Below are 16,441 nucleotides of genomic sequence, written 5' to 3'. Positions count from 1 at the left end.
GGGCTGAATACCTATTTACAGTGCCTTGCGAAAGTATTCGGCCCCCTTGAACTTTGCGACCTTTTGCCACATTTCAGGCTTCAAACATAAAGATATAAAACTGTATTTTTTTGTGAAGAATCAACAACAAGTGGGACACAATCATGAAGTGGAACAACATTTATTGGATATTTCAAACTTTTTTAACAAATCAAAAATTAAAAAATTGGGCGTGCAAAATGATTCAGCCCCCTTAAGTTAATACTTTGTAGTGCCACCTTTTGCTGCGATTACAGCTGTAAGTCGCTTGGGGTATATCTTTAAGAAATGGCTTTCTTCTTGCCACTCTTCCATAAAGGCCAGATTTGTGCAATATACGACTGATTGTTGTCCTATGGACAGAGTCTCCCACCTCAGCTGTAGATCTCTGCAGTTCATCCAGAGTGATCATGGGCCTCTTGGCTGCATCTCTGATCAGTCTTCTCCTTGTATGAGCTGAAAGTTTAGAGGGACGGCCAGGTCTTGGTAGATTTGCAGTGGTCTGATACTCCTTCCATTTCAATATTATCGCTTGCACAGTGCTCCTTGGGATGTTTAAAGCTTGGGAAATCTTTTTGTATCCAAATCCGGCTTTAAACTTCTTCACAACAGTATCTCAGACCTGCCTGGTGTGATCCTTGTTCTTCATGATGCTCTCTGCGCTTTTAACGGACCTCTGAGACTATCACAGTGCAGGTGCATTTATACGGAGACTTGATTACACACAGGTGGATTGTATTTATCATCATTAGTCATTTAGGTCAACATTGGATCATTCAGAGATCCTCACTAAACTTCTGGAGGGAGTTTGCTGCACTGAAAGTAAAGGGGCTGAATAATTTTGCACGCCCAATTTTTCAGTTTTTGATTTGTTAAAAAAGTTTGAAATATCCAATAAATGTCGTTCCACTTCATGATCGTGTCCCACTTGTTGTTGATTCTTCACAAAAAAAACACAGTTTTATATCTTTTTGTTTGAAGCCTGAAATGTTGCAAAAGGTCGCAAAGTTCAAGGGGGCCGAATACTTTCGCAAGGCACTGTAAATAAGGTATTTCTGTTTTTTATTTTTAATAAATCAGCAAAAATGTCTAAACCTGTTTTTGATTTGTCATTATGGGGTATTGTGTGTAGATTGCTGAGGATTTGTTATATATTTTTTAACCATTTTAAACTAAGTCTAACTTAACAAAATGTGGAAAAATTCTGAATTTTTCCGAAGGTACGGTATTTCACCTCGAGCACTGTTCTAAAGAAACAATTCATGAAACAAGGTGCAGTTAATTTACCCACACCCTTGTATTATCCGATCAAATCCAAAGCAATGCCATGACCCTTTAACCTCTGACCCGTCAACCTTTGGTGTTCTAGATGGGCCTGGAGCACGAAGAGCAGAAGCTGGAGATCAAGCGCCAGGTGACGGAGTTGACGTTGTCGCTGCAGGAGCGGGAGTCCCAGATTAGCGGGCTGCAGGCAGCACGCCACGCCCTGGAGAACCAGCTGCAGCAGGCCAAGACAGAGCTGGAGGACACCACCGCCGAGGCCGAGGAGGAGATCACTGCCCTCAGGGTGAGAGGAAAGGACGTTGGCAGGTCAACGGGACAAGTCAACCTGCACAGCTGTACACACACACACAACCTGTCATGTAAATCACACCAGAGGTCAAGACTTTTGTTAATTTTTTTTCAGGCCCACAGAGATGAAATCCAACGCAAGTTTGACGCCCTGAGAGACAGTTGCTCAGTAAGTAACATTTATTGGAATTCCAATTGCAGTAAATGTCAATATAGATTAGAATGTGCATTCAAGCAATGATTGAACTCCGTTCAGTCGTAGCTTTTGTTCCTCACCCCCACCACCACCAGGTGATCACAGATCTGGAGGAGCAGCTGACCCAGCTGAGCCAGGAGAACGCCGAGCTGAACAGACAGAACTTCTACCTGTCCAAGCAGCTGGACGAGGCCACGGACGAGACGGACGACCGCCTGCAGCTGGGACAGGACGTGGACCGCCTCCGCCGCGAGGTGGCCGACCGAGAGATGCACCTCAACAACCAGAAACAGGTGACGGTCGTCTGCTCATCATTTGTTTCCTGTACCTTCCAGAATGTTTAAATGTTTGATTACGTTCCATAACTGCTTGGTCACTTAGAAATGTCCTTGTTTTTGAAAGAAAGGCACGTTTTCTTTGTCCATTAAAATAATATCAAATTGATCAGAAATACAGTGTAGGCATTGTTAATGTTTGTAAATGATTATTGTCGCTGGAAACGACTGATTTATAATGGAATGTCTACATAGGCGTACAGAGGCCCATTATCAGCAACCATCACTCCTGTGTCCCAATGGCACGTTGTGTTAGCTAATCCAAGTTTCTGTGAAGGGGTGACTCCGGGATGCTGGCCTTCTAGGCAGGTTTGCGAAGAAAAAGCCATATCTCAGGCTGGCCAATAAAAAAAAAAAGATTAAGATGGGCAAAAGAACACAGACACTGGACAGAGGAACTCTGCCTAGAAGGCCAGCATCGCGGAGTCACCTCTTCACTATTGACGTTGAATCTGGTGTTTTGCAGTTAACTATTTTATGAAGCTGCCAGTTAAGGACTTGTGAGGCATCTGTTTCTCAAACTAGGCACTCTAATGTACTTGTCCTCTTGCTCAGTTGTGCACCTGAGCCTCCCACTCTTCTATTCTGGTTAGAGCCATTTTGCTCCTTTCTGTGAAGGGAGTAGTACACAGCGTTGTACGAGATCTTCAGTTTCTTGGCAATTTCTCACATGAAATAGCCTTAATTTCTCCAAACAAGAATAGACTGACGAGTTTCAGAAGAAAGTTCTTTGTTTCTGGCCATCAATTAGCTTTTAAAATGATAAACTTGGATTAGTTAACACAATATGCCGTTGGCACACAGGAGTGATGGTTGCTGATAATGGGCCTCTGTGCGCCTATGTTGATATTCCATTATAAATCTGCCGTTTCCAGCTTCAATAGTCAATTACAACATTAACAATGTCTACACTGTATTTCTGATCAATTTGATGTTATTTTAATGGACAAAAAAATGAGCTTTTCTTCAAAAACAAGAACATTTCTAAGTGACCCCAAACTTTTGAACGGTTGGCATAGGAAGTGACTAGTGTATCACCTCGTTATTGCAAACGAGAATGAGTTCTCAACTTCTCAATGACTTACCTGGTTACATAAAGGCAAAATCAAACAAGTGACTGGTGTGCCTGTAGAACATTGAGACTCTGAAGACGACGTGCAGCATGCTGGAGGAGCAGGTTGTGGAGCTGGAGAGTCTGAATGATGAGCTGCTGGAGAAGGAGAGACAGTGGGAGGCCTGGAGGGGAGCCCTGGAGGACGAGAAGAACCAGGCCGAGAGGAGGACTCGAGACATGCAGCGCCTGATGGACAACGAGAAACAGAATAGGTAGACACACACACACACGCATGGCAGATTATCATACACACGTCATGCATGCATGCGCACACGCCTCATATATGCACACGTGTCTTACACGCTTCATACATACACACATACATACATGAATGACACACACACACACACACACACACACACACACACACACACACACACAATACAGTACATACAAAGGTGCTCATGTCACATTTACATATGCAAATGCCTTCACACACACACACACTACAAACCTACTGCTACCCACACACAGCTGTGCGCACACAGGGAGTGTTAATTTTCCATGTGTGTGTAGGTTGCGTGCGGACCAGCGCAGTACCGAGTCCCGCCAGGCGGTGGAGCTAGCGGTCAGGGAGCACACGGCGGAGATCGTGGCTCTGCAGCAAGCCCTGAAAGAACAGAGACTGAAGGCTGAGAGTCTCTCTGATACGGTGAGTCTTGTCTATAGCATGACACTAGCGACGGCAGGTCCATTGGTTTGATTATCGCTGGGGTCGCATATGTAGAAAATCATCATGTACACACTGTACCGAATCCCTTTGGATAAAAGTGTCTGCCAAATGGCATATATTATATTTTTCTACACAATCTTTGAACTTGTGGTTGTGTGTGTTGTCAGCTGAATGACCTGGAGAAGAAGCACGCCATGCTGGAGATGAATGCCCGCACCCTGCAGCAAAAACTGGAGACAGAGAGGGAGCTGAAGCAGAGGCTGATGGACGAGGTAGAGAGCACTCCGCAAACATTCACACAAACATCAATAAATACGCAATATTGTATTTCATTTACCCAAAGTAAGTAAGCCTTGTCCGAGCCAGGACAGCCCATAGGGCAGCTTAATGTAAAGGTTCACCCCTGGTCAGGACGCTTGTCCAATTTACACAAAAAGTTACAGAAAATAGCTTTTTGATTGACTTGGAATGATGTGTGTTGGTGTGGTGACCTCCCCACCACAGCAAGGCAAGCTACAGCAGCAGATGGACCTACAGAAGAGCCACATCTTTCGTCTGACACAAGGCCTGCAGGAGGCTCTGGACCAGACTGACCTGCTGAAGACTGAGAGGACCGACCTGGAGTACCAGCTGGAGAACATCCAGGTAACATTACACTCAGTCCCACTCAGACCGTTTTTAACACTGCTGAGCCCAGCTGTTCTCAGCTGGCCTGGGTCGTATTCATTCGGCACCAAACAGACTGAAAAGGGGAGGTACTATGTGGTCTTGTCCAATAAGAAACGCTTTTTTACGTTTTTTTGAAACGTCCGCCGTAGTTGCTGGAATGGCTCAGCTCTTACAGCTAATTCCATGTGAGACGTTAGCTGGTAGCCTGATGCATTTATATTGACATTGATTCTTTCTCACGCCACAGGCTGTTTATTCTCATGAGAAAGTCAAGATGGAGGGCACCATTTCTCAGCAGACCAAGCTGATTGACTTCCTCCAGGCCAAAATGGATCAGCCCACCAAGAAAAAGAAGGTGAGAGAACGCCGCGATGACGGCGAATGGCGCAGTCGGCATAGGGAGCAGATGGTTGTTGTCCCTGGACGGGGACACACAGGCTCAAACACACACACAGTACATCTTAATGTTACTGCATGTGAAATGAATGCCACACAAGTCCGTGGCTCCTTCTGAAACTCCGGGTCCCTCTAACTCGAGCTCCCTCTCTCTCCTGCCAGGGTATCTTCGGGCGGCGGCGGGATGAGCTGGCGCCCAATGGAAACGGGGCTGGGGGTTCCGGGGCCCAGGCCCAGCCAGCACTGCCCATGCAGTACAGTGACATGAAGGTGGCCCTGGAGAAGGAAAGGACACGCTGCTCAGACCTGGAGGACGCCCTGCAGAAGATGAGGATAGAGCTGAGATCACTAAGAGAAGAAGGTGGGTGGTGTCGCCAACAATCTTATTACAGGACATACGCCCATATTCATAAAGCCTCTGAAAGCAGGAGTGCTTATCTAGGATCAGGCCCTCCCTGTTCATGCAATAAGGGACGGGCCAATATACCACAGCTAAGGGCTGTTCTTATGCACGTGTAACCGATGTGAAATGGCTAGCTAGTTAGCAGGGTGCGCACTAATAGCGTATAAATCGGTGACGTCACTCGCTCTGAGACCTTGAAGTAGTTGTTCCCCTTGCTCTGCATGGATCGCGGCTTTTGTGGCGCGATGGGTAACGATGCTTCGAGGGTGGCTGTTGGCTGTTGTTGTGCAGAGGGTCCCTGGTTCGAGCCCAGGTATGGGCGAGGAGAGGGACGGAAGCTATACTGTTACACACGACGCAGCGGGGAATGCCTGGATATAGTCCTTAGCTGTGGTATATTGGCCGTACACCACAAACACCGGAGGTTCCTTATTCCTATTATAAGCTGGTTACCAATGTAATTAGAGCAGTAAAAATAAATGTTTTGTCATACCCGTGGTATACAGTCTGATATACCACGGCTGCCAGCCAGTCAGCGTTCAGGGCTCGAACCACCCAGTTTATAATATTAATTATTATCGAACAGGCCAAACTGATCCTAGGTCAGCACTCCTGTGAGTTGTTTGTGAATCCATGCCCCGATGATTGTCATAGTGTTGGGTTCAAATCCTTGTATCCCTTCCTTGAACTCCTCACTGATCTGACATATTAGGGAGAGCAGTCCAGTGGAATGCTTACTTTATTTACCCTGTCTTCTTCAAGGAAGTGAGGACACCTTTTTGGAAGTATTTCAACAGGGTGATTGTATATTAATGATGGAGACGATGTACAGGAAGCAATGTTTCTGGTGTGTCGAAGTGTGCCAGGTGTTGCCAAAAGCTTAACGGTTCCTCCCTCCCTTCCAGCGGCCCATTTTAAAGCCTCAGAGCACGCCCCGGCCACGCCAGCCTCCGCCCGCCAGCAGATCCTCATGTCGGCCATCGTCAAGTCCCCCGAGCGCCAGCCCAACCCCAGCAGCCTCCTGGCACCCTCTAGCTCTGCGCGATGCAAGGAGAGCTCCACGCCTGAAGGTAAGTCCCACAGCCCCTGCTCTCGGTGTGTGTGTGTCTCCTCTCTCTCGCTCTCTCTATCTCTATATATAGAGAACTCTTAATTTTCTTTCTCTCTCATTCTGCTCACAGAGAAGCGACGGGTAACTTTTGAAAGTAAGTGTATTCCCAGTTTGAAACTGTTGTGAAGAGGTAACCATCTTCCATCTCATTGTGCTTGTTGTATTCATCAAGTAAGATGTTAGTTGTCACATGCGCCAAATACAACAAGGCTTCCTTATGAGCTCTTTCCCAGCAATGCAGTTAAAAAGCAAGAACATTTACAAATAGATAACAATAAAATAGTAACACAATAGAATAACATTAACGAGGCTGTATATAGCCTATACACAAGGCGTACCGGTACCGAGTGTACTGGTGTACGAGGTAGTTGTGGTGATTGATTGATTGAGGTAATACTGTATGTACAGTTGAAGTCAGAATTTTACATACACTTAGATTGGAGTCATTAAAAATCGTTATTCAACCACTCTACACATTTCTTGTTAACAAACTATAGTTTTGGCAAGTCGGTTAGGACATCTACTTTGTGCATGACACAAGTAATTTTTCCAACAATTGTTTACAGACAGATTATTTCACTTTAAATTCACTGTATCACAATTCCAGTTGGTCAGAATGGATTTACCTGACTGTGCTTTTAAACAGCTTGGAAATTCCAGAAAATTATGTCATGGCTTTAGAAGATTCTGATAGGCTAATTGACATAATTTGAGTCAATTGGAGGTGTACCCGTGGATGTATTTCTAGGCCTACCTTCAAACTCAGTGCCTCTTTTCCTGCCATCATGGGAAAATCAAAGGAATTCAGCCAAGACCTCCACAAGTCTGGTTCATCCTTGGGACCAATTTCCAAATGCCTGAAGGTACCACGTTCATCTGTACAAACAATAGTACGCAGGTATAAACACCATGGGACCATGCAGCCGTCATACCGCTCAGGAAGGAGACGCTTTCTGTCTCCTAGAGATGAACGTACTTTGGTGTGAAAAGTGCAAATCAATCCCAGAACAACAGCAAATGACCTTGTGAAGATGCTGGAGGAAACCAGTACAAAATTATCTATATCCACAGTAAATCGAGTCCTATATTGACATAACTTGAAAGGCCGCTCAGCAAGGAAGGAGCTACTCCTCCAAAACCGCCATAAAAAAGCCAGACTACGGTTTGCAACTGCACATGGGGACGAAGGTCATACTTTTTGGACTAGTCCTCTGGTCTGATGAAACAAAAATAAAAATGTTTGGCCATAATGACCATCGTTGTGTTTGGAGGAAAAAGGAGGAAGCTTGCAAGCCGAAGAACACCATCCCAACCGTGAAGCCCGGGTTTGGCAGCATCATGTTGTGGGGGTGCTTTGTTGTAGGGGGGACTGGTGCACTTCACAAAATAGATGTCATCATGAGGAAAGAAAATTATGTGGATATATTGAAGCAACATCTCAAGACATCAGTCAGGAAGTTAAAGCCTGGTCGCAAATGGGTCTTCCAAATGGACAATGACCCCAAGCATGCTTCCAGAGTTGTGGCAAAATGGCTTAAGGACAACAAAGTCAAGGTATTGGAGTGGCCATCACAAAGCCCTGACCTCAATCCAATAGAACATTTGTGGGCAGAACTGAAAAGGCGTGTGTGAGCAAGGAGGCCTACAAACCTGACACAGTTACACCAGCTCTGTCAGGAGGAATGGGCCAAAATTCACCCAATTTATTGTGGTAAGCATATGGAAGGCTATCTGACACATTTGTGTTAAACATGTTAAATCATTTAGGCAAGACACTCAATTAGTATTTGGTAGCATGACCCACTGGGAATGTGATGAAGGAAATAAAAGCTGAAATTAATTATTCTTTTACAATTTTTACTTGGATTAAATGGCAGGCATTGTGAGAAACTGAGTAAATGTATTTGGCTACGGTGTATGTAAACTTCTGACTTCAACTGTACATTTTGGTTTGGTGATTGATTGAAGTACTATGTATGTGGAGAAAGGGGGTAAAAAGCATCTGGGTAGCTGTCTAATTAACTGTTCAACGGTCTTATGGCTTTGGGGTAGAAGCGGTTCAGGAGCCTTTTACTCCCAGACTTGGTACTCCGGTACCGCTTGCTGTGAGGTCGCAGAGAGAACAGACTTCAACTTGGGTGGCAGGAGTCTTTGACAATTTTTAGGGCCTTCCTCTGACACCGCCTGGTATAGAGATCATGGATGGCAGGGAGCTCAGCCCAAGTAATGTACTGGGACGTGTGCACTACCTTCTGTAGCGCCTTGCGGTCGGATGCTGAGCAGCAGCCAGTCAAAATGCTCTATGTCGTGCAGCTGTATAACTTTTTGAGGATCTAAGGGCCCATCTTTTCAGCCTCCTGAGGTGGAAGAGGCTTTGTCGTGCCCTCTTCACGACTGTGTTGGTGTGTTTGGACCCTGAGTCATTAATGATGTGGACACCAAGGAACTTGAAGGTGTCTCCACTCCAGCCCCGTTGTTGTGAATGGGGGTGTGTTCGGCCCTCCGTTTCCGGTAGTCCACCATCTGCTTCTTTTGTCTTGCTAATGTTGAGGGAAAGGTTTTTGTCCTGGCACCACATTGCCAGGTCGCTAACCTCCTCCCTGTAGGCTGTCTCAAAATCGTCGGTGATCAGGCCTGCCATCGTTGTGTCGTTGTTAGGTACCAGTGTGCGGCAACACAGTCGTGGGTGAACGTGAAGTACAGGAGAGGGCTAAGCACGCACCCCTGGGGGCCCCCGTGTTGAGGGTCAGTGTGGCGGATGTGTTGTTGCCTACCCTCACCACCTGGGGGCAGCCCGTCAAAGTCCAGTATCCAATTGCAGAGGGAGGTGTTTAATCCCAGGGTCCTTAGTTTAGTGATGAGCTTGTAGGGCACTATGGTGTTGAATGCTGAGCTGTAGTCAATGAACAGCATTCTCACGTACAGTACGTGTTCCTTTTGTCCAGGTGGGAAAGTGCATTAGAGATTGTCATCTGTGGATCTATTGGGGCGGTATGAGAATTGGAATGGGTCCAGGGAGTCTGGGATGATGGTGTTGATGTGAGCCATGACCAGCCTTTTTTGATAGCATTTCATGGTGTCGGATGTGAGTGCTACGGGGGTGATCGTCATTTAGACAGGATACCTTGGCGTTCTTGGGCACAGGGACTATGGTGGTCTGCTTGAAACGTGGGTATTACACACTGGGTCAGGGAGAGGTTGAAAATGTCAGTGAAGACACTTGCCAACTGGTCAGAGCTTGCTCTAAGTACGTGTCTTGGCAATCCGTCTGGCCCTGCGGACTTGTGAACGTTGATCTGTTTAAAGGTCTTACTCGCATTGGCTACGGAGAGCGGGATCATCCCCCTCCCTTCAACTGGTTCATGGGGCACATTTACAACGCTAGTCTGCATCTGAGATGCACGTGATGCTGGGCCGGTTATTGACTGAAGGAACAAGTATTAGTATTTAGTAGGCAACAATATGGAGGCAAAAATAGAGAGTGCTTCAGAAGGTTCTCAGGAAAGGCTCCATGTAACCTCCATTAAGTTCTATTGAACTGCCAAACGCCTTCAAAAAGCAAAGACGGGGTTGTGGTTCAGGACTTCTGGTTTACAGTTGTCAAGACCCAACCCCTGCTGGATTAGGGCCCCAGCAGCACTTTAGACTGGAAAATAAAGTGTGTCCTTTGACCAGCCTTTCTTTCTGCAAAGCGAAGTAGATCTGAAACCATCTCTTTTACAAATACTATAGTTAAAGTACATAAACCCATTGTCATTGCATGAATCGACTCATAACCATGGTTATGCCGCTAGAACAGAAAATATGCACGTGCAGAAAATGAATTGCTGTGCCTCATATCAGTACTCTCTTTGTCTTGCTGTCAAAACATTTTTGCTTTCTCTTGTCAGGGGCTTTTAAGTGACAAAAACAATATGCAAACTATGTGCATGACCGCTGCAAAACTCACTCATTCTAGTTTTCACTCATTGTCACTCTGTTGTTGTAGAGTACGGGCGTCGCGTGAAGGAGAGGATGCACCACAACATCCCCCATCGCTTCACCGTGGGACTCAACATGAGGGCCACCAAGTGTTCTGTCTGCCTGGACACCGTGCACTTTGGACGCCAGGCCGCCACCTGCCTAGGTTAGTAGTCCTAATGGGCTTTACTGCCTTTCTTTCTCATTACTGCTACCATAGCACTGCTGTTGCGCTCATGAGCAATGTCCCAGACCACTGCATTATGTTCATTAACTGTGTTTCAACTATTTCTTTCAACCAAACTTCCCTTTCTTGTGGCCATTACGTTGAATACATAAAAAATAAAAAATAAATAATAATAATAATATTATTCCCGACACTCGTGTACAGGTATGAAGATGCAATGCAACAGAGTACTTGCTTTCAGCCAACATAACTGAAGAAAATCACTCCTCCACAATACATGTATTTCCTTCTCTCTCTTCCTGGTCTTCTGTAGAGTGCAACACCCTCTGCCACCCCAAGTGCTCGCCCTGCCTCCCTGCCACGTGCGGCCTGCCGGCGGAGTACGCCACCCACTTCTCAGAGGCGTTGTGTCGGGAGAAGGCCAGCTCCCCTGCCCTGCAGCTCAAAGAGGCCGCTGGCCACGTTCGCCTGGAGGGATGGATGAAACAACCCAGGTCTGTGTTCTCACAGTAGCATCTTTATTATGGACATTCTTCTGTTTCTACCTACCGTACCTTGCTTTGTGTAGAGCACTTTGAGAATTTGTTGGAAAGTGGTTTGAAAATCAAAAGTCTTCCTCCTCCTTTTCATCTTTCTTGGGCATGAGCTCTGGGTAGGGCCCTTGACAGGGAAAATATAACACCTCTGAATTGTGTGTGTGTGTGTGTGTGTGTGTGTGTGTGTGTCTGCAGGAACTCCAAGCGTGGCCAGCAGGGCTGGGAGAGGAAGTACGTGGTGCTGGATGGGACCAAGGTGTCCATCTACGACGCTGAACCCAGAGAAGGTACTGCTCCTTGACTTAACTCGCCTTTCTCTTTCAGCAGACTGTTTTGGCAGCGTCTTCATGACCCTTGCCCTCCTGGATCATATTCATTAGGCAACAGTCTAAAACAGAGCGGGTTCTACCTGGACTTGTAGCTGGCCTGGTAGCGTTGCAAAACATTTTGCTACCGTGTGCCCTAGTAAATGTACTTCTGGTGTGTTTCCAGACTCTCTGAAGCCAGAGGAGGAGTTTGAGCTGTGTCTTCCTGATGGAGAGGTGACCATCCATGGAGCAGTGGGAGCCTCGGAGCTCATCAACACGGCCAAGTCGGGTACAATGCACTTATAGATACTGTACACATGTAGATTAGAGTCCACCGGTGTTTGTCTTGGGCAGAAATAAGTGCTGGTACTCGTTTTGTGCCGGTACTGTTTATATTTAGGTGCAGGAGCCTCACAATACTTGTGAGCTAATATTCTATAAGAGGAACAGGAGCTCAAGCAGTAGAACATTTGAGGTGACGGTACTCGGCTCCGGTGAGCTCCTGCCCAAGTCGAGCACTGGGATCCACCTGCCTAATGCACTTGGAGATCAGAGAACTCCATTTGGAACACACTAAGTTAATGAACACCTGACCTCTCCCTACATCCTAACTTGTGCAAAACTACCTAAACTGATCCTATCTGATTACTCTTTGCAGGAGTAGTTGCACAGTCGTCAAGTAGCTAAACTGCTGAGCCTGCCTCTGTTGTTTTTGTATTTGAATGTGATCTTCACTCTCGTATCTTGTTTCTGTCTGTGTTTCTGTCTGTGTTTCTGTCTGTGCTTCTGTCTGTGTTTCTGTCTGTGTGCAGACACCCCGTACATCCTGAAGCTGGAGTCTCACCCACACACCACCTGTTGGCCAGGCCAGTCCCTGTACTTCATGGCTCCCAGCTTCCCAGACAAGCAGCGCTGGGTGGCTGTCCTGGAGTCAGTCGTAGCCGGCAGCAGGGGCTCCAAGGACAAGGTGGAGGCTGACGCGGTGAGTGGACGTGCTTGTGTGCATATCTCGAAAGCCGTCTTCAACCTCTAGTCAGGTTGATATTTGAAGGGTTGTTACTTTCGAGGTCTGCGCCGGAGTTCTCCTACTAGTTTACAGATGGAACCCACACTCAAACATGAGAGAGCAAGACTTTCTTGGTGTTTGCCGAGAGAATAGGGTGTACTCCCACTCAATAGTATCTCTTTCTCTCCCCTCCCCACCCCTTTCCCTCTCTCCTTTGTCTGCATGTTGTCCCTCTACCGTCTGTGTCTGTGGATGTTGTCAATGATTTTATGCGTGAATACATATTTTACACACGCTGTATGTGTAAAATACACTGGGGTGTTGTTGACCACACTGTAGACAGCTGTTCCTAAAAGACAGAAGAACCTCTCCCCACTGGTCCAGGTAAAGAGCTGCACGAGCCTCTGCCTTTTGCTTGGGCCCAAGCGTATGCTTTGATTGACAGAGCATGCAGTAAACACACTTACTGTATACATACCCATGCACACACGCCACACACTCAACGTGTCAGTCACACATATAGTGCAAGCACCCGCTCTCTCGACCCTGAAGAGCAGCCACATACCCACACAATGCAGCACCCATGCAGCGCATGTATGTGAGACGACACGGCTGTGCAGCTTTGTCCGCCGGCGCCGTGCGTGCACGTCCAGAGTCTCAATCGCCACACCCGCCCATGCAGCCCTGCGATACAATTGATCGATGGATTGGTCGATCGATTGGTTTGTCTGGTGTACCATTTTCATTTTGATATCTTCCTGTTTTTCTTTTCTTGCGTGAAATGTTGTATGGAAATCGGAACGTGCTACATAAGTAAAATCGTTGTATTTATTGCAAACCCACCCCCCCCAATTGCCCATATCCATCCCCGTGCCGTCACCTGCTTCACCCCTGCAAACCACTTGCCTCTGTCACGTCCACTGTGTCCTGCAGGCTATATGACCCTCACAACGTCCTGCGTTGACATTAGTAGATACTGGGGGCTTTGTCTTGGTAGAATGCTAGGTTAGGTTTACGCGTCACTATTCCCTGACCTGGCCTGTGTTCCTCTCCGACGACAGAAACTGTTGGGTAACTCTCTGCTGAAGCTGGAAGGAGACGACCGACTGGACATTAACTGTACCCTGCCCCTCACCGACCAGGTACATGTGCGAGTTTTATGCAGGATTGTGCTTCACTATGCATACAGAACCAGGAAACGTACCCAGGGAACTGGGTAAGCGATTGGGAATTGATTTAAATGTTACCTGAAGTTTCACATTGGCTTTCTCTCCCCCCCGCCATAGATAGTTTTGGTTGGCTCTGAGGAGGGTCTGTATGCCCTGAACGTCATTAAGAACAGCCTGACTCACATCCCTGGCCTGGCCTCCGTCTTCCAGATCCAGATTATCAAGGAGCACGACAAGCTACTCATAATTACTGGTCAGTATTGTACTATTATAGGCTTTAGCTTCGTGAGCTACTGGAAACATGGTCTTGAAAAAATGGACCCCATTTCCTATACCAGGTATATGCGAGTATCAAACCCGGCTTGCCTGCGGGCCTACAGACTTGTGTTAGCTCCCCGAGCTAAAACCTGATAGAAGGCATGGACTCTGGGAGTTCAAATCTGTCTTCAGGTCTTAGAATTTGTCCTTAGCTAGATCGCCTGCTGAAATAAAGCTTAAATAAACAGGAAAGTTACTCAGCATGTGAGTGTAGTTCACTAAACCATCTCCGCTACAGTACTTGCAGTTTAGCGGTACTGCGATTCTGAATTGTGTTAGTATAGTGCAATAACTGTTCAAACCGATCACAAATGTGTTATATTGGATGGAGGATGCAGTTGGTACTGTATGTGTTTGTTGCTGATATCTGTACCATGTCCCGTCCAGGAGAGGAGCGGGCCCTGTGTCTGGTGGAGATCAAGAAGGTGAAGCAGTCTCTGTCTCAGTCCCATCTCCCAGCCCAGCCAGATCTCAGCCCATACATCTTTGAGACCGTCAAGGGATGCCACCTCTTCTCCTCTGGCAAGGTGAGCCACCGATTTGCGATTCTTAACTTTTCTTCGTGGCTTTTTCACCTTATCGAAATAGGACGAAACAATGTTTTCTGGTGTAAAACTTGTTTCAATCATAGCAAATTATTCAAGCACCTTTTCATGTTGTCTGTGCCTTCCTCGAAAACTGTGGACACAACTGATTACACCGTATTTCTGGAGTGATAGTTCTCCCGACTGTGTTGTTATTGGCCCTTGTGCAGATTGAGAATGGCATGTGTATCTGTGCCGCCATGCCCAACAAGATCACCATCCTGCGCTACAACGACAGCCTCAATAAGTTCTGCATCAGGAAAGAGATTGAGACATCAGAGCCCTGCAGCTGTATCCATTTCACAGGCTACAGCATCATCATCGGCACCAACAAGTTCTACGAGATGGAGATGAAGCAGTACGTGCTGGAAGGTAGGTCAGCAACTCATCACACAGGATACAACATGTTCAAGGTACACTGTTATCTCGGGATAACTAGGGTGTTGTTCATTAGGCACCAAACACACTGAAACAGGGAGAGATTACCTGGTTATTTTGTGTAATATTGGTTGATTTGATTGGTGTGGGGACCTCTCTTGCAGAGTTCCTGGATAAGAACGATGTGACGTTGGCCTCGGCCATCTTTGCGGCCTCCTCCCACAGTTTCCCCATCTCCATCATCCAGGTCACCCAGGCACCGCAGAAAGACGAGTACCTGCTCTGCTTCCACGGTCAGACATGTTTCATACACACTTCTATAGGCCACGCGTGTGCGTGCGTCTTTGTCTTTCCGTTAGGAAAATGTGGTGCCGGATATTTGAGAAATTCACCGGACCCATATGCATTGGCTGCTCAGAATGACCGAAATCACATTTAGATTGTATTTCATCTTAACAGAACAGAACATGCAACTCAAGGATGCAATGGCGTGTGTCCTTCCTACCTAATACTGATGCTCACTTTGAAGATGTTAGAATAACTGTCCACGTGTACTTTTCCTCAGACAACAAGACGAGTAGCAAACAGCAGTTGGCCTAGGCTATATAAAACAAATATTAAAAACCAATTAGGCTGATCCAACCGATCAGAATGTTTAGCTTGAAATGTTGATTGACTATTATTTTTTTCACGTTATAAGCGTAGCAATGCACACAAGGCAGTAGACTGCGACTGACAAAAGCTCACTGCACGTGTGAGTGGTTTAATGTGATAGAAATGAAAATATCCGTTAGCAATTTAGAGTGGAGATCTAAAGATGCAAACACTAGTATTGGTTGCAAAAATGATTAGGATTGTGCCTTTGGCTACTGGACAATGAAAGTAAGTTGTAAGTTGATTTGAAAAGCAATACAACATGTTACTGGCTTCAATGGAATATGGCAGTCTCAATAAAATAATTGCCTCCCAGTTTTATGGTCGGATTTTGGCTAGGCTACTTTGAAGCGAGGTAAAACATGCCTCATAATATGACGTAAAAAGTTCAATTTTCAACCAATTAAGTATGTTTTCAAATGCACACTGCCTCCAACTCATTGCAAAGTGATGTGTGATGTGCGGAAGCCTGCTTACTGTTTCCAATGGCGAAAGGAAGCGCCCTTCAGTTACCAGTAGAGAAATAAGAGTAGCTGTTTTTAATCATGGACATCAAAGCTGTTTTTAACACGCGATTGCCTTTTATAATCGTTGCGCAATGATTGGGCTTACATTATAAAAGCACGTTTCACTCCCGAAACAAATTAACTAGCTGTTTGAGGAGCTGTAGCAACAGCTCATCCGCTGACAGATTATCCACTCAAGCTAGGCTCTGTATCTGTAGGCTGTGTGCGTGTGATAATATAAATAATGACTATGCGGCTCATTTAATTCCACAAAATTATGCAAATGAACTTATAGGCCGATACACATGTCCGGTCAAATGTATTTCCATCGACTGGTTTTTCCATCAA

At 46.2% G+C, this 16,441-nt stretch overlaps 1 protein-coding gene across 5 annotated transcripts in view; it reads left to right on the top strand.

The window, feature by feature from the left end:
- cita (citron rho-interacting serine/threonine kinase a) overlaps nt 1-16,441 on the top strand; it is a 55,368-nt gene that overhangs the window by 31,522 nt on the left and 7,405 nt on the right. For 2 of the 5 annotated variants that reach the window (XM_052527041.1, XM_052527040.1), the window contains exons 23-44: nt 1,388-1,585; nt 1,706-1,759; nt 1,882-2,079; nt 3,254-3,447; nt 3,752-3,887; nt 4,076-4,180; nt 4,413-4,553; nt 4,825-4,932; nt 5,136-5,334; nt 6,282-6,446; nt 6,558-6,581; nt 10,476-10,613; nt 10,948-11,128; nt 11,366-11,457; nt 11,663-11,767; nt 12,291-12,460; nt 12,824-12,868; nt 13,546-13,626; nt 13,771-13,906; nt 14,359-14,498; nt 14,726-14,927; nt 15,098-15,226. In XM_052527041.1, the coding sequence (XP_052383001.1) occupies nt 1,388-1,585; nt 1,706-1,759; nt 1,882-2,079; nt 3,254-3,447; nt 3,752-3,887; nt 4,076-4,180; nt 4,413-4,553; nt 4,825-4,932; nt 5,136-5,334; nt 6,282-6,446; nt 6,558-6,581; nt 10,476-10,613; nt 10,948-11,128; nt 11,366-11,457; nt 11,663-11,767; nt 12,291-12,460; nt 12,824-12,868; nt 13,546-13,626; nt 13,771-13,906; nt 14,359-14,498; nt 14,726-14,927; nt 15,098-15,226 (2,941 nt within the window). The remainder of the gene's footprint in view (nt 1-1,387; nt 1,586-1,705; nt 1,760-1,881; nt 2,080-3,253; nt 3,448-3,751; nt 3,888-4,075; nt 4,181-4,412; nt 4,554-4,824; nt 4,933-5,135; nt 5,335-6,281; nt 6,447-6,557; nt 6,582-10,475; nt 10,614-10,947; nt 11,129-11,365; nt 11,458-11,662; nt 11,768-12,290; nt 12,461-12,823; nt 12,869-13,545; nt 13,627-13,770; nt 13,907-14,358; nt 14,499-14,725; nt 14,928-15,097; nt 15,227-16,441) is intronic. The other 3 variants (XM_052527043.1, XM_052527044.1, XM_035778172.2) reach the window with 3 other exon arrangements.

The sequence above is a fragment of the Oncorhynchus keta genome, chromosome 10 (genome assembly GCF_023373465.1).
Source record: "Oncorhynchus keta strain PuntledgeMale-10-30-2019 chromosome 10, Oket_V2, whole genome shotgun sequence".
NCBI lineage: Eukaryota > Metazoa > Chordata > Actinopteri > Salmoniformes > Salmonidae > Oncorhynchus > Oncorhynchus keta.
Note: the sequence above shows the minus strand (reverse complement) of the source record. Positions and strands in the feature narration are given on the sequence as shown.